The sequence below is a fragment of the Coffea eugenioides genome, chromosome 1 (genome assembly GCF_003713205.1).
Source record: "Coffea eugenioides isolate CCC68of chromosome 1, Ceug_1.0, whole genome shotgun sequence".
Taxonomy (NCBI): domain Eukaryota; kingdom Viridiplantae; phylum Streptophyta; class Magnoliopsida; order Gentianales; family Rubiaceae; genus Coffea; species Coffea eugenioides.
This window is the reverse complement of record NC_040035.1, coordinates 30,417,728-30,436,313: the sequence shown is the minus strand read 5'-3', so window position 1 is coordinate 30,436,313 and position 18,586 is coordinate 30,417,728. Positions and strand designations below refer to the sequence as shown.

The following is an 18,586-nucleotide window of genomic DNA, read 5'->3' as shown; positions in this document are numbered from 1 at the left end:
ATCTGACCAACCACTATTTATATAGGATCAAGAAAGTGCCTCATTAGTGCTTCCAACGGATAGAAAGTAGCTGAAGAGTCAACTAGCCGTTGGAGTGTCGGACGTCCGATAGCCCTGTTTTATGCGTCCGACAGCAGGCAGTGAGTTTAAGAGATTTTCTTCAATTCTTTCGGACGTCCGGTGCATGCTTTTTGTGCGTCCGACAGCAAACAAAGAGATTTGAGAAATTATCTTGTTTCTATTGGACGTCCGGTAGAGACATATTTAGCGTCCGATAGTTTTGTCGACTTTGAAGGATCCTATCGGGCGTCCGAAGCATGCGTCCGAAGTTGTGCAATGATTATCGGACGTCCGGTACTGTCTTCTTGAGCGTCCTGCAGGTTCAGCATACTCTGTCTTTTTCAAATGTGCTTAATCTTTGAACCTGATTTGTTTCATTACTGAAAAAGCCTTTGAAGAGATGTTAGCAACATCCATTTGTTTTGTAATCATCAAAAGTTAGGGACCAAGGTCAACATAGATATTTATCCATAATTTTGCCAAGTCATATAGACATGTGACGCGGCATAATTTGACTGGCAAAAATATCTTGGAGATTTTAATTGGCTGCAACACCTCGTCTTGACATGTGGAGAGATAAAATTGGTTACTGAATAGTCAAATTTTCAAGTGTGCCTGACGTATGGTCATACTCAATTGAATAAAAATAAGCCATAGAAATGATTTATAGACCAACGGTAATTTTTAGAATTTAATTAAAATCTCATTGCCTACAATATATATATATATATAACATTATTTTTTGTATTTCAAATAGGTCTCATTATATTTTTAAATTTTCAGATTCTATCATTTTATAGTTCTCCGAATTTATGTATGCATTCTTATTAAATGTAATTTCTTTCTTGTACAGCTTTTTCCAAATTTTTCTTTTCTATCTCTAATGATATATTTAATGCTTCTATTATAATTTCTTCAAAATGGTTTTTATTTATAAGATTTCTTACTTTATTTATTTTAACTTTTATTGCTAAGTCTTTACTAATGTATTTTTGAGAATCTTGGCAATATGTTATTCTTTCTGGCCTATTCATTGTTCATCTAAGTGTTCATTTCTATAGTGGTCTGTAAATTCTTTGTTTATTTGTGCATATTTATTAGTTATTAAATATTTTTCATGTTCTGCTTCTCTTAAGGTCTGGTATTTATCATGACAGGTAATGGGATGACAATTATTCAAAGTAAATGAAGCCACCTTTCTTGATAATATGCAATTCTTTCATTTAATTATTGTAACTGATATGCATATTCTTTAACAAGAAATAACATTAAATCACATATTTCACATTCTTCCATTTTAAGAAGAAGAATAGTGCCAATCAGAATCATCAAATTCTATTCCATTATCAAAATATCTAATAGAAACTGGGTTTGCATCATATTCTTCATTAGAAATATAATCATCATTATTATTTAAGGGAATATGTAGATCATTTCTAGGTTCTGATACCATTTCGGTGCCCAAATTTAAGTCAAAATTGAAGTTTGGGTTGACTAACAAAATATTTATATTTATGATTCTTGATGTAAAGGATATTTTTATTTGTAAAGCATATTCAAGATATATTATATTTATTGATAAAGTATTAAATGAGTTTGTAGAATCTTCCATAAAATTTTTTCAGGATAATAGAGTGCATACCATATCTTAGCCTAACAATTTCATATCAGTAAAAGAAAAAGGGTCCATCACACTTCCATACTTTATATCTTAGTTTTTATCAACAAAACTCTAGCTACCTCCCTGAGGATCTCTTACTTGGGCGTTTCAACCTCCAACCATAAGGGTGACTTTCTTTAAGGGCCGCTTCAGAATTTTGCAGTATAGTTTAGTTTCGTTTCCTACCTCTAAGCGTACTCAAATATAAAGAATGAAGAGGTATGAAGAAACATTCTTCTTTTATTGATAAGGAAATTATAGTACAAGATAGGTTGGCACACTACTCTCTCTCTCTCTCTTATTAACTAGACATGAATGAGAGAAATGCTTCAAGGCAAAGTTGCTTCTACGTGGGCTCGATTCACCTCGTTTACAAGTAGTCATCCTATTTATAGAGGTTGCGGATTTCATTGTCGGATATTAATTGATACTTTTCACGGACTTTAACTTGCTTCGATCCCGCGGATTTAACCAAAATATTTTGGATTTCGAGAATGACTTGAGTGCTTATGTTTTATTCCATACTTCGATTGCTTGAGGCGAGATCCTTATTTCTTTTTTCTCCTTAGTACAAGCCACATACATGTTACTTTTGTACTTTTTCATCCTGCAAAAAGTTTTGATAGCTTTGTTGTTGGACAAACGCTTTCAAGTAAGCATATTTTCCAATTTAAATAATTCATTGCTGCCTCTAGGATTTTTCCTACATTTGTAGTCATAATTGAATAAAATGCTCCATTTTCTCCATATGTACAAAAATCTTGCTTGGGTATATTTTCAAGATTTTGTAGAACAATTCTTGCTTCAAGGGCTTTTCGATAATCCATTCTCTGTGAATCCTTACGATCAGCCCAAGTGCCATTTGATTCAGTAAAATCATGAGCTAGGCCTTAAATACTTGAGTTTTTCTTTAAAAAATAAATAAAAAAAATATTGATGTGTTAAGCCAAAAAAAGGGACTTTTGTTCTTGAAAGTGATTTCCTTGTCTAAAAATAAAGTGAACTTTACTTTCGAAAAAATGTTTACTAAGACAAACTTAAAGTCAAAGAAATCACTGATGAGGTAAAACCAAGTCCTAAGAACCCAAAAACATTGTGCATTAGAAAATATGAAAGCGCCACCTCCCCCCCCCCCCCCCCAAAAAAAACCCATTTTAGAATGGAGTTTTACCATGACATTAATTAATTAATTCATGAGAAAGAGTAAATTAAACGAAGTATAAATCTAAAATTGCAAATAAGTAAGAGTTGATGCAAATGTCACACAATACATAGTGCTCCAAAAATCGAACTTAACTTTTTTGGAAATTAGAATCTTTTCATTGCAGGTCGAGGGCATTCCCGAGTTCGACTCTTGAAATGTTCTCTTTTTCACTCTTCTTGTAAGGTTTGGAAATTGGAATAAAACAACAAAAAGGCATGTAAAATATAAAAGGAAAAACACAAAAATATGAATAGATGCACATTACGAATTTCCAAGGTGTCAGATTATGTGCATCTAAAGACAGATATGTGACTGCTAATTAGTTTACACAACCTATAAAGGTCGAACCAAAAAAACTTGACCGTGCAACCCGCAACCCATAACCAGATTGGCTTTTTCACCCTCCATTCTAATTTTTAACTCATTATACCCTAAACATGCAAATTTATCCGACTTTGATCCTTTTGTTATTTGAGAAAATCCGTGGAATTTACTTGCGTCTGCACCATATACTATTAATTAGCATGTCAAATTTCACTTTACATGTTATGACTGTCGGAGCAATTTTGTGTAGCATTTCGGACCTAGGCAAACATGCATTGAGACAAAGATATCACTGCTAGAGATACTCCATGACCTCCCCCACCAACCCCTCCTCCCCCCCAAAAAAAACACAAAAGAAAAAAAATACAAGAATCTCCTTAAAAAATGAGAAAAGAGAAGAAGGAAAGAAATTCATGGAGACAGAGAGAGAGAGAGAGAGCCTAACCGTGTACAAATGGAATAACTTTCCACGATGACATTTATTACTACATCATGCATTCATGATACCGATAACAACAATATCCCAATCTAGCATGTAGTAGGATCATCTTATATGTGAAACTTGCAGTACTGATACATTTCTAATCATTCTACATTAAGCATAAACAAGTTCCAAATTGCCCCAAGAGAAAAACGGAGAGGAAGCTCTGCAATGCTTAACAGGATGATAGATGGTCCAAAACTAAATAACTACATACATTATCCGGTATCTCTTTATCCAGGTCATGCTGCATCCCGAGGACCGTCAAAAGACTGCGTCTTCCTCAAGTTCCAGTGGAGGCCATCATGGATACTGCGCAAAAAGTCACTTGTAGAGTCAACTTGACAAGCAGTTGGCACGGGCCAAGGTGCCATGCTGCAAACAAGAGCATCCCCAGCAGCCAAGCGTTTCCTGTCCTTGCCATCAAATGATGCCCAGGCATGACCTCTACTGTTGAAAGGCACTTGCACTCGAATTGTAACGTGCTCGGGCAGTATTAAAGGCCGAAAAGATAAAGAGTGTGGGCAAATTGGTGTAAACAGGATCCCTGGAACCTGCAGTTGGATGCAAAGATTCAGCCACATTATGGTGAATGGGGCACCATGCAAGATCTTAAGTTAAAAGACAGTTAAATTCACCAGAAAAAAACTTCTGACACTCCCATCACATTTCATTGAAAGCACAGTAATGCACATTTCCAATCAAATGACGATGCTTTTTCAGTCTCAATCAATCAGAGCTATGAATCCAGGAGATTGGCAGTGCTACTTTAATAAATATGGTTTGTAGCAATAGCAATAAGAAATAGTTCAACTTTCATAGATTACTGATCACCATCTGCGGACAATTTCAAAGCCCATGGGAGACATTTAAGCAAAAAAGTTATTAACAATCATGGACAATGCAAAGACAAGAAACTGACTGTTAGAAGAATTCAAGAAGATGACAGATTTCAGGAGTTTCTCACTGTTTCCTTTACTTTGATTTCTATATTAGTATTTGCATCTTCTTGCAGTAGAGTTCAGAATGTAGAGGGTTATTTTGGTATCTTGAGTAGCTGCTGAAACAAGTCAGTGGTGCAGGCACAATGAATGCTATTGAGTCAGCTAAGGAAAACAGAAAATAAGGTTGTGCAGGAGTAAAAGTTTTTGAAGTGTTAAAATCAAAAAGCCAGGTGGTTTAATCCTAAAGAAATTTAGATGCAAACAACCCAAAGAAAATTCGGTACAATTCCTACAAATTTGACTTCCCTCCTTTCGCTTCCTCTAAAATTCCTACTGCTTCCTTCTCCGATCTCAGATTCTCAAAACTTCTGAATTCCAAATACCGAATTTTCCACAGATTTTCTTTGGTGCTGCAACAGATTAACTTTCCAACTGACAGTGCAACTTAACTACATTAATCCAGGTATTATTATCGTGAATACTAGTTCCACAAACCATTCTCTCATCTTCACCAAAGGAGGAGAACTCAAAAAACAATGTATTGCCTTCTATCCCTAATAATAATTGCATTTCCACCAGACATCAGAAATAGCAGTTGCTCTTTGAACAGACCAGTCAACAAAACAAATCTAAACAAAAGAAAGATATGCAAATGTATACCTGAGGATGAACCATTGAACCTCCCGCTGCCAGGGAATAAGCAGTACTTCCCGATGTTGTTGACAAAATTAAACCATCACCTTGTACGCAAGTGACAAATGAGTTATCACAGTAGCACTCCAGATTTGTGAGAAAAGAGGATATTCCACGATCTATTGTAACCTCATTCAGAACAAGAATTGGACCTTCATTTTCATATTCAGTTTTAGCTGCATCTCTGATAACATAGCACTGTAACCGATGTCTCAAGGTAATGCTGATGGGACCACGGAAAATTGAATTGAGACACTCTCGATAGTGTTCACTATCTGATTTTATTTAAGGCAACATGAAACAGCAGATATATACGGATAGGAACACAACCAAGCAGCAGAAAAGGAAAAACAAGGGGGCACCAAGAATTTTGTTCCAAATACAGCATTACAAATTCTTACGAAACAAGGCCAACCAAAAGAATAGGAAATGCATCAAGGAAGATGGAAGGATACAGAATGGAGTCATGAAGCCCAATGAACCAAGAGAAAATGGGACAATGGGTGGAACTGGACCTTTAAACATTGAAGCTGCCTGCAAAGTCAAAACACATGCTTATTAATTATGAAGAAATGAGCTGAGGTTCCAAATTGCAGCTACAGAAATGATGGTTTATAAACTTCAATTGCTTACTGGTATAACTTTTGCCTAAACAGAAGCAAATTTGTAATTTTGGCCAAAAAAAAACCACCAATAAGTAGCCAGGGATTACTATATTCTAAACATTACATAAAAGACGGAAGAAATCAATGTGTTTAACGGTCATCTAAAAATGGGTGACTTGAGTAATCGGCACTGGTCAATGAACTAATCAGTAAATTTTTCATTCTGTAAACAATTTGCACAATTTTGCAAAATCAGTCAGAACAAAGGTTTTATGCAGTTCAAATGTTCGAGGAGATCCATAGTTTCACAATATTGTGGAACTTATTCTGCTTACACATTGCATTTAGATACAATTGCTTACATCCTATATAATTTATTTTCTAATTGACTCACACATTTGATAAAACAAGATAACACACCAGGAAAGTTTTCAGCTTTGACAAAATCTAAGAAAACAATTTCTGATGAAATTTGGTTAAACTTAATTTTAAAACTTGAATCAAGAATTCAACTATTTAACTGTAGTTCAAGCCATAAAGATCTTGACTGTATTAAAAGGTTTCACTTTGCACTGAATAACCAAATCGCAAAAATCAGGAGTTGTTCACTGACCTTTATCACCTATTGCTTTTATCAGAGTAGTTATATTCTTCTCAAGTCCTTAGTGATTTGGTACAATGAGCTCCTACATTGATTTGATTAGATATCTGTAGGTTTTACAGTCAGATCTTCAACTAAGAGGATACTTCTATTGTTTTGGGAAATTAGATATCTGTAGGTTTTACAGTCAGATCTTCAACTAAGAGGATACTTCTATTGTTTTGGATTTCCCAAGTAATTCATGTTAGTATAAAACATTAAGAACTCTTCAATGCGTCCTCAGCTGTACTTTTAAGCAGTCAAAGAAGCTAACAATGTTCTCTTCCATCAGAATACAGTTCATCTACTTGACCATTAACTTCAATAAAACAACAGTCAAGAAAAGAGAACCAAATATTTATGTTAATTTGCTTTTACTACACAGAAAATTGCTCCAAACAGAGCTCTCTCTCTCTCTCTCTCTCTCTCTCTCTGGGAGGGAGGATGGGTATGAGATTCTTGCAGTCACAAGCCTTACAATTATGTAGGCATGAAATGAGCCGTCTATACTTTATCACGTTGATATAAAATGAAAGGAATATGGCCCAATTGATGAATTAAAGTCGACTGCGGAAGTAAAATGCAACAAAGAATCTTAATCTATTTATAATTATTTCATGAATATAAGAGAAGAAACCTATGCAATGAGATCACATAAGTAGATCATTGGGTAAGCAAATTATCAGAAACAAGAAAATTTGGTTATGTAACGAAGCAGAAGCTTTATAATGAATCTCGATAGTAAGTTTGGGCAGAACATGGAGAAAGACAGGACCACAACTCAAAATATAAGCCAGCCCATACATTATTATTGATGTACCAAATGAAAAACAGGTATCAACTACCAGAGAAGCTATTATAAGCTTATGTTACATCCAGAGCCCGGGTTGGGTGAACCATGAATAAAACAAGAATTTGCGGACTTTGCTCGTATATGGCCAGCCCTTGAGCGATGAACACTAAACCCTAAACCTTAACTCCATATACCTTAAACACAATCCCTCTCATGCTACCATATTAAATAACCATGTAATATTCCATAAATGCATGATCTCAAAATCTATCTGCAGTTACAGGCTAAAGATTCTCATATTCTGAAGCATAAGATCAGGACAAAGAGATTTCACAACCTAGAAAGCATACCACCACAACTGGAGCTCACAGTGCTAGGTTTCACATTGACAATGGATTCCTTAGTCTTTTTCAGTTAGTTTCCAGTCATGCTCTGCCATGTTGGGGTCTCTTCTAAAAGGCTTATGCTTAGTAATTTCTGTTATTCACCAAATTCAGCAAAAGAATAGCATCACTACTTTCAGCCAAAACGCAATCAAATCAGTGTCAAAATGAGCTTGGCATCACAGGCATCAGGCTGATTCATCAGCAAATAGAATTAAAATTCAACATACCTCCTACTTCATCCTCGCTACAAATTATGTAATAACTACATTGGGTCCTCATTCCCTACTTGATAGAGGAGGGGAGAAATGAAGAAAAATTGACCATGGATTAAAAACATTGGCTTATACAGGCCAGGATACAAGAAGTTCATGCTAAGTTCCAATCAGAAAGATGGAGTAAATCCAAACAAAAGAAATAGTTCAGTGCATTCAAGAAAATTTATGTGGCCCACTGGAAAAATGAAACAATGTACATACCCAAAGAACAGTTCCATCCCCGCCAAGAGTTACAATAAGGTCAACTTTCGTATGCAAGAGTAGAACTTCCTCATCTGCAGATCAATGAATTAAGAACAACCATTTCAATGTATTCAGATGCAACTGAGAAGAAAGAGAGAAAAAATCAAATAGTAGTCACATTCACATGATATAACATGGAGATGTATATCCACAGAGATACAAAATCTCTTTTTTCCTGTCAATACTCTAAAACCTTTATCATCTGGGTTTTTTAGAAGAAACAACCACCCCACAGACATCTATAACATTACAAACCAAGACCATGGAGACAATCGAATATGCAAAATGAAATGCAGTTACAATCCGACAATTCAACTCAGATTAAAAGGGGGGCCAACAGATTCCATTATGCTCAGAAAATTAGTGGGGAAGAAAATATTGTGGCATGTTTCCAGAAATTACTGTCATTTTATATAAATATTACCATATTATGATCAATTTTTATGCAAGCATTGTGAATAGTTTAAATCACCAAATTGCTTTCCTCTGTTGTTCCTTCCTTTTTACATACAAAAGGGGATAACTTTTCATTTATTAGCATATTGCATTTAAAAGCACTTGAAAAAGAACATGCATGACATGTTAGTATCTATCTATTCAACTGTCCAAGTAATTAGCAGTTCTGACAATGGAAAATTACATAAAAGTAAAAATTAAAAAACACATAGGGAACTTCGGATGTAACTGTTATGATCGCATGATTTTGCATCAGTGTAATAGAAATTATATCTTTAATATTGCTTCTTAAATCTAAAAGAAATGAGTAATTTGTCACCAGTCAGTGATTCAAGAACTGCTTGATGTCACTGTTCAAGCTGCTATTAGCAGCCATTACCCCCACCAAATCACTCACTGAAAAAATCATATCCCTAGAACAAGAACTGTTATTAACATTGCATGTACAATTTTTCATGGTTTTTAGGACTTGTGAAACATGGCAAATAAGGTAAATAGCCGGTCAAGATGCCAAATCATTTGTATGTTTTAGCCTATTCCAAAGGAAACTGGCATCACTCTTTAGAATCAAAGGTTAAGTTTCCAAAGCCACTGATACTTGCAATCAAATAGCATATGCCCTCCCTAATATAATAACAGTTGCTTATTTTGGAGGGCTTTGCATACCAAAATCTTCAGTTTCCGCGGTTCCCGTTTGAAACAAATTTCAGTTACACATTAAAAGATGGATACAGCAAATTATAATTGACCCACTTTGTGAAAAGGCAAAGAACTTGTGTGTCTCATCTCCATTTTAGAACAAAATTAAGAAATACTACTGTAAAACAGTGGGGAAATGATAGTATATTTGTATTTCGAGATTGAATAGAAATAGAGATGGAGGATGAATGTTGATTTCATATATAAGTGATAAAGAAGCAAATCAATTAAGCTCATGTCCAGGAGCTGGGATAGAAGGCTCAAATCAATTGAAATTCAAACAATTAGCCCTTGTTTCAAACCATTTTTCAGAAGTGGAAACAAGTGTAACAGCCTACCATCTTGCCAGGTTTGTACAAAATTGTAGTATGATGAGTCTGTTAAAAGTTCAGAGCGCACTCGTCGTTCCACAAAGATGTTAAGCTTTTTCTCCTCTTTCAACCATCTGTGGATAGATTGCAAAAATAAGTACTAATTCAGTCTATAACAAAAGAATGATTTATGTTTTTAGACTTGGTAGACTATAACGCCACAAAACATCGCATCTTTGAAGCAAATAGGAAAAAAAAATGGAGAGAATCCCACAAAGCACATTCAAACTTAAACAGCTAAAAACTGCTTATCCCTCAAAATTAGACAATTAAAAACTGTCATAGCTCTAGAGGTGATACTCTCGCACCCGGTGTGGGCCACTTGAGATTCACATAATTGTCTCCTTAATGTTCTTAGATAATATATTTATTAAAGCACTCCATGCAATAAAATAAGCAATAAATGCCTGTGAGTATCCTGCTACCCCTTCATCAAACAGAAAATATAGGCTATTGCCATTTGACCCTCTCAAAATTAAGCTCTAAGTTGTCCACTGTTGTGCCCCATTCATCAAATATGACAAAACTAGCCATGAGAACAGCATGTTTTAATAGTGGATGGATTGAATAGAGAAAATCTCAGTGTAGGGAGCATACGATGCATTGCACTGAAGTGTTATCTCCACATCATTCTATAAATGTTATGCATACAATTTTATTCATGACCCTGTGAACACTAGGTCATATTGAAAACACTAGACCAAGAGATGAAGAAATAACCAGAAGAACGAGTTTCAACAACTTGAAAAGTTCTCAGCTAGCATGATAGTTACACAATTCACCATGTGATTCTCCGTAGGCCTCTCATGAACATCCTTCCTAGAGGATGGAAAATATGACATTTATATGGAAGCTAGTTACTAGAGCAGGTTAACTCCATGAGGCTAGAAAAACAATCTTCAGCTTTCAGGAAGAATATACATAGTTCATTCTCTTAAATAAAGTTTAACTTCACCTCTTGATGCTAGTAATCAATATCAATTAAAATTGCTGCATGGATGAAGTCAATACCATAATATAAACAAAACTGAACAATAATGTGAAGAGTTGAAAGAAATGAAAAGGCACTCATTGAGCAGTGCTAAGTTTGTGTCACATAAGAATTCATCATCATGCATCATTTTCCATTTGATTTCCTATTTGAAAAGTCTACCACAAGTTGGGAAATGGAACTGAGCATCAACCCAAAAGAGAGAGACATCAATTCTAAGCTACATTAACATTCTACCTGACCATTTCTGAACAAAGGATTTGAACAGAAACTGAATTTGGTTTGGTCAGAATTAGCACAGTCCTTGGAGGAGATTCCCACTTCAAAGAAATCTGTTTTAAACAAGGTCTATTCAGATAGACAATCTACAAAGCCTACCTAAAGTTAAGTCCCAATATCAACTAAAAGAAATTTAATGAATGAAACATTAACACTGAAGAAGAGATACTAGTTACATCACACTGTCCTGACTAAAAAGATGATACCAGATACAGACTTTGTTAACAGTAGGAATACCTGTTTACTGCTGCGCTCTGCAGTTGTTATATTTCCCCTTTCAAAAGAGACAATATCATGTTTGTGCTGATCACTTTTATCACCTTTGCACCACCACGAGAGCTTAAATGATGCCTATTTCAGAAAACAAGTTGACCAAGTATAGGAGGTATTATCCAACCTGAAATACGCTGTCCAAGGAAAGCATAAAATAGGCAGACAATAGTTAATGCATTTAACTACAATTAACTTTTCACTTAATATGGGGTTCATTCAGCTATCACCATGAGATTATTCATTGAGAAATTGATGCCAAGAACAGCACTAATTACCTCTCACCGGCGGCAGCATTAACCATATAAAGAAAAAGGGAAACAAGTTTTTAAAAAAAAAAAAAAAAACACTGTGACAAGCATATGAAATTTAATAAGATCCAGTTATACAGCATTCAGCAAGACAGAAGAATTACCTTTCTCATAATCTTGCTCTGGACAGTGCTGCAATTTCTGTCAAGCTCGCCATCTCGAAGAACCTCATGAGAGCAAATACCATTTTTACCACAACACCTCAGAGATTCTTCAACAGCTTCATCACACTGCACAGATTGGTCTGCAAACTTATTTGCCCTCTTATCATCACACTCCCTATCATGCTCTTCCGGTAAAACTGTAAAGCAAGAATAATGGATATGATTAAAATGAAGAGTTAGCATTCTACATGGTGATAAGAAGTCGCCCCAAGTATACAAATGTTAAGTAAAGAGTACTACATTTAAGGAATGGCTTTCCAACAGAAACAACTGTTATCTGTGATAACTTAATTTCGGTTACAATAATGGATTTTTATAAGGAAAAACCATAATTATTTGAACTGATCATCATACTGCTATGTAGATGCTTTCTGCACAAGCAATAGATGAAGGAACCTAAGAGCATGATCTGTGACTTTTTCTTCATTTTCTTTGTATAGGTTTCTTTCTGTTACTCGCCATGGAAACCTTGGTGACATATCCAAAACCATGAAAATTTCAACAGCACAAAACCAAATATCGCACTACATATGTACGATAGAAGTGATGAGAGTTTGTTATATCCTCATGCTGAGCAATAATACAGGAAACTGAAAGAAGAGGACTAATCATGTTCTCGGCTGGTTGTTCAGGCAACGGTAATTGAACCATTTGCCATGGCTATATAATGCCCCATGGCAGGGATTTAATCTTATTGTGCCACTAAGAGCAGCTCTTGTACACCAAAGTCTTAAAGTACAAGTAATCTGATTTATTTTATTCCGAAAGCAACATTTTCCAATGCAATGGATTCCCATCTCACAATAAGCTGACTGAAGTTCCCAATCAAATTATTTCATGGCAAATTTGCAACCCTGAGCCTGCAACAGATGTGCTCTATGCACATTGCCAAGAAGATTCCAAGATTAAATGATCTTAAATATAAAATGCCTATGCGTGCTGGTATCCTAAAGGAACGAGTAGACTGGATGTTTCACCAGATGCCTGTAAGCTAAAAAAATGCCTTCAACCATAGAAGATATCCACAGAAATAATAACTGATGCAATACGAAAGCACATAAGACATATCAATAGGCTGCTTATAACTCAAAAACCTTCTTGCTCCAACTGTATATTGCGTTCCCTCTCCAATTCATATTTGCGCTTCCACTCAGCTGCCTCAGCTTGAGCAGTTGCCTTCCCTTCAGCAACTCGTCTCAATGCCTTTGCAACAGCTGAACAAATTGATAAGTTAAAAATTAGAATCAACTCACATCAAAAACAATTAGTTTCAATGATAAGTCATAGATTAGACTTCAATATACTTCTCAATGCCTCAGAAAACTCAAACAGATGGTCATCAATCCCTTGGTCAAGAGGTTGCTGAATCAATTCCTGTACTGCCTTTTCAGAACTAAGGAGAGAGAATGAATCATTAAAGCCATTCTCTTGTGGTGGGGAACTTGCATTTCCCTAATCAAACAAGGAAAATGTCAATATATAACGTATTCAAAGGTATGTGTAAATGATAAAGGAGCAATATTGCTATGGAAGGATGAGATCATAACCATGTTTAAGCAAAGAATACTGTTAAGCATATCTTAATAACTTCATGGTGCTAAATAGCAAAGCTACTGACAATTCTTGACAGTGCAATTGGGGATTTTAGTTGTATCGAATAAGTAAAACAATAAAGTACTCAAGCGTGTATGTCATTTAGTAATTCACATTCATAAGGGATTTTTCAGAAAGAAACCAAAAAAATATGCTAAAGAAAAATAAACTGTTCCAATGAAGAGTTAGAAGAGGGCAAAGAACCACTGGCACATAAAGTGCATGTGCAACAGTTAGAGCAAGAAAGAAGATGCCTGAGAAAGATCCTAGTTTTGCTTCCCAGGCCAAAAGAAGTGTAGACTTTTGTGGCCAAATTAATATTCAGACATCTTGGAATACTAACAAACAAAAAAAGATCCAGCATTTGATGCAGTAAACCCTTTTGAATTTCCACCCAAGTTGTGTTTCCACCCCCAATGATATAAATAGGCGTTTTCCCCATTTGACCTCGAGTCAACTAACATGAAAAGTAACTCCATCCATTTTGTCAATTTAATGAATAATGTATTGTTTTTCTACTACTTAAAATAATGAAGATGCACTTTGTCCACCTTTGTTCTTATTCTATAAAATCGCATCCAAATATAAACACAAATAATACTCGAATGTTCTTTGCTTTGAAACTTCCAGAATTCATTTTGGTCTAGAATGAAACAAATCTACCATTCATTTCTTGTACATCTTTTTGTACTTTATGTCAACTACCTAAATGGACAAATTTTATCCAAAGCCAGGGTAACCAGCTCCTCACGAACATAAACAATATGTTACTGGTTGTGATTTCATGACAAAAGATAAAACCAAAATCCAACGACCTTGTCGTCTTCTTCCTAAGTGCACCAGCAAGTTTTGAGATCATGCTAATCCATTAATACCCATACTATCTGAGTCTCATAAATGATTTTCACCATAGAAGTATATTCCTCAATGAATAATTTTTAAACCTTACTTAAAAATTCTAAAGCCCCCCCCCCCCCCCCCCCACCACAACCACAAAAACAAAAAAGCCATTCCCTCAACTTACAAGCAGTGAAGCTACTTCTCCCTCATAAAGATAAAACTAAGCAGGCACAAAAAAAAACCTTGAAGCATTAAGCATGCTTATATGTAATACCCTATTTAAGCACCTCATCATGCCTACCATAATTTGCAAAAGTGCAATTTGAGCAAACTTACTTAAAAGAGTACACAATCTCATCACACAACCCATAAAACTTGTCTAATTAGCATTAAGTACCATACATTTCCTCCTAAACAAACTCAATTATCCTAATCAAAACCAAATAAACGCAAATATTATGCACAGCTAAGCCACTTAATTTCACTCTCGCACAAGATACCACCAAACCACAACAAAACAGCAGCCCAAGACAAAAAGTTATTCAGCTTGCTAATCCCTAATTCACTGACAAGCAATCAACAAATTTAGCTTAATAAGCCCTGGCAATTAACACTTAAAACAGAGAAAAGTAAACAGAGAGACAGAACGCACGTTAGAGTCAAATTTGTTGCTCTTGGGAGACATTTTTCACTTGGTAAGAAATGATGAAATTGGAATCAGTACTGATTTCTCACTTCTGGGAAGAGAAGTGAATGAATTGAGAGGCAGCAGCAGGGTCAGAAACCATTTACTGGTTTATTGTCATCATCTACATTTGGGTTAGTTGATAATTCGGTGTACTATAAAGAAGTCAGCGAGATAGAGAGATGAGGGAGAATGGGAGACCTCTTTGGCTCTATTCTCGGGTTTAGAGGGAGAAAATGTGAAATTTATATAATTCTGGGTCTTCAGCCGGTGAGCCGGCTCAAACACCAGCTTAGTCGACTGTGTTTGAGCTGGCTCAAGTTAAACTCAATCAAGCTCTCGAGCAAAGTCCGAGTAATGATACTACGACCACAAAACTTCGTCGAGTTTAATTGAGGGGATCCAATTAATCTGTTTGCAAAAGTGTGTGCAATTCAGGAAGAGTAGAATAATAATGTTAGAGTTTTATAGTGAGTCCAGTCTATTTTTATTAATGTGTGTTAACTTCTAATCAAATAATGAGTTTTATTCAGATAAGAAATTATTTACCAATAAATGCTTTGTTTGATTAGTGCCAGAGTTTCTTTATGTAAAAGGGAAAATTATTTACTAGAAAGTATTGCAATTTAGGGTTGCGGTGATAGTTTTAAAACTTTCCTAATGGATCAACCATTGTTTTTTGTATGCTGAAATAAAAACACCTATGATTAATGTTTTTTATGATAAAAATGTCAATAATTGGTAAGACGTATTATTTGAGAAGTTTGTATTTTAGATTAATTATAGTTTGTACTTCCTAACTATTTAGCAGCTAGACTTTGCATCCAAACTTTCAATTTCAGCGATTAACTACTTTCAACTTTCAATTTTTGGCAATCCACTAAATTTTGGCTAGTAAAAGAAAAAAAAAATCTGAAGATTTCCTTTTCTTTAGTCCCGAAAATAGCCATTTTATCCACATAATAGGTGCACAAGCTTCACAAAAATTAGCTCATAAATAAAGGATTTTAAAGAGAGTTTTTCATTGTAAAATTTGGCCACAAGGTCAAAGACTTTGAAAACCTCGTCAACATATATCTATCCAACAACTAGCACCAAGACCCAACCTCATCCCTCTTGTTCCGATCCAGAGAAGATGCAATGACACCATCATTCATCACCCTTCCCCTCAAGATTCTGGCTACTTGCTCTAAAGAATAACTTCACACCCGCATCTCAGCTCCAAAGGAGCAAAACAAGCATGATGTAAAGTTCTTTTTATTAATAAAAAATGTAGTTTGGAGGAGTTTAAATCAAGATCTAAGAAATTGAAATAAAAAATTTTTAAAAAAAAGTTTCAGTTTTGCTATGGCAAACGACCATATAGGTGGGTTTAAATTTTTAAATTTAAATTAAAAAGAAATCAAAATATATGGTAGTGGTATAGCTTTTTTGGCGAGATTTAGATATGAAATATTTTTTGATTTCTTTTTTTCCTTGTTTTTGATATTTTTGGTTGTAATTTATCAATAAGTTGAATGATGGTGGTATGGCTTTTGAAGGTGGTGAGGCTTTGATATGGCATTTATTTATTTTTATAATTTTCCATTTTTTGATATTAATTTGCTTGATCTAATTAGTTTAAGGGTTAATATTGGTGGGGTTAAGAAGTCATCATGGTGGCTGTGATGGTGGTGTGGCTATTGAGGGTGGTGAATTTTGAGTATATGATGTTTGTTGAATTATTTTTTTTTTATGTGGTGTTCTAAGAGTGAAGAGAATTGGACATGAGTTTGTGTTTTGAATTTTTGTCTTTTGTCTTAATGAGTTTTTAGATACTCCTTTCATCTCAATTTTTTTATATTTCAGGAATCAATTTTTTTAAATAGTATTTTAATTGTGATGTTTGTGCTTTTCTATCTAATTTTACTTTTTAAAATTCAAATTTTAATTTGAATATAACATGCACATAATTTTAAGGATGGAAAAACTTTAGGAAAAGAGAGTGAACGAATTTTGACTTTTTTGACATAAAAATATTTTAAAATATCTCAAAATAAAAAGTATGATACCTTCAATCGGACAGATTAATTTAAAGTTTTTATTTTAAGAGATATCTATAGATTTTAGGAATTTGAGATAAAAAAAAAATAGAGGGCATATACTGAAGTATAGTAAAAAATTCAGGGGCAAATGAGTATAATTACTCTTTTTTTCATGGGCTTTTAGCTTGATATATAAATTGTGCAAAAAAATTTAAAACTTTAAGGTAATTGATTGCTAAAATTGAAAGTTTGGAGTGCAACCTGATGAATGGTTGAGGGGCGCAAATTGCAATTAATCCTTTTTCTTTTGTGTTCGATGAAGCTCGAACACTCCAACTTGAATTTGAGCTTCAAAGTCGACCGAGATATTGGGCTGGATTGGTGGGGCCTACGGCAGAAGAAGACATGTGAGGAAGACTCGCTGCGAAACTATGACTTTGAAGACTCCAAGTTTGAAGGGATTTTATATGCAGGTGTGTGTCAGTACTTACATCACAAATTTCCTGGCGGCCCCGCCACTCAAGTCTGGTCAACTGCTACTTTCTTTTGGTAAAAAAAAAAAAAAAATCGATAGATTTGACTCTGATTACTGCCACGAATCTATATTATATATATGAAAATAATTCGAGAAATATATATGCATATTAAACATATCGGCTAATGGCTATTAGTGGAGACTGCCTAATTCCACTGACCAAATTTTCAACTTCTAACAGGGTTTTTTTTTTTTTTTATGTAATCATACAATAGGTATATATACAAAAGCAAGGTTTTCAATCGGCTAATTTCTCTTTCGTAAGTGAATAGCAAATTGAGGAGAATTCATGTATCAATTGGTTACTTAGGTTTTTAACATTCAAATTTTCTCCTAACTGAAAATCACTCTCTCTCTTCTAACAACTTTTATTCCTTCATTTGAATTATTTTCATTCTAACAATATCAAGGCACTTAATTTAGTAAACATATATAGAGTACTTAAATACTAATATTTATAGTACATTTATACAATGATAGAAAATTACATTCACTTCAATGATTTGTTTAGTTAATTTTTATAAGAAAATTTCTTCATTTAATCAAAATATTAACATGGCTATTATTTCAAATAAAATAATTTTTTGAAATAGATTCACATCTAGATTGAATAATCTATTATCATGCCTGAACAGTAAAATTGTCACCCTTTGCAATATATGCAAGAGCTAAAATGTACTAGTAAGCTAGTCTAAAGTCAGTAGAAATTTGGTCAAAATTGACAAGAACAAATAGAATGAGTTCCACTAGTGGCAAAGAACAAAAAGTTAATTAAAGAATTATATGCCTTTTTGGTTAATATAAAGTAGCTCTTAAAGAAAGCTGGGGGGTTCATGCAAAGGTGAATAATCAAGTTGTTTTTTATTCTAATAGGCGTGGTAAAAGATAAAAGGCAAAAATAAATGTTGCTCCTACCGTAATGTATGAGCTCACACTTTAGATTCAATATTCAAAGATCTAATGTCCCAAATTATGCCACATCATTTCTCTAAGTGGTGTAGTACAATTTGTGCCATTGGATTTAGGGTTAAATGCAGAAAACCCCCATGAACTTTTTATA

At 34.5% G+C, this 18,586-nt stretch overlaps 1 protein-coding gene across 1 annotated transcript; it reads right to left on the bottom strand.

The window, feature by feature from the left end:
- Window positions 1-3,695: 3,695 nt before the first annotated feature.
- On the bottom strand, window positions 3,696-15,169 carry LOC113765085 (NAD(H) kinase 1). Its single transcript, XM_027309142.1, has 11 exons — window positions 14,935-15,169; window positions 13,154-13,301; window positions 12,944-13,063; window positions 11,790-11,986; window positions 11,342-11,455; window positions 11,063-11,157; window positions 9,802-9,908; window positions 8,267-8,340; window positions 5,822-5,900; window positions 5,334-5,641; window positions 3,696-4,283 (listed from the first exon to the last, which is right to left on the bottom strand). The coding sequence occupies exons 1-11, from the start codon at window positions 14,965-14,967 to the stop codon at window positions 3,972-3,974; spliced, it is 1,587 nt and encodes a 528-aa protein (XP_027164943.1). The 5' UTR covers window positions 14,968-15,169; the 3' UTR covers window positions 3,696-3,971.
- Window positions 15,170-18,586: the final 3,417 nt, after the last annotated feature.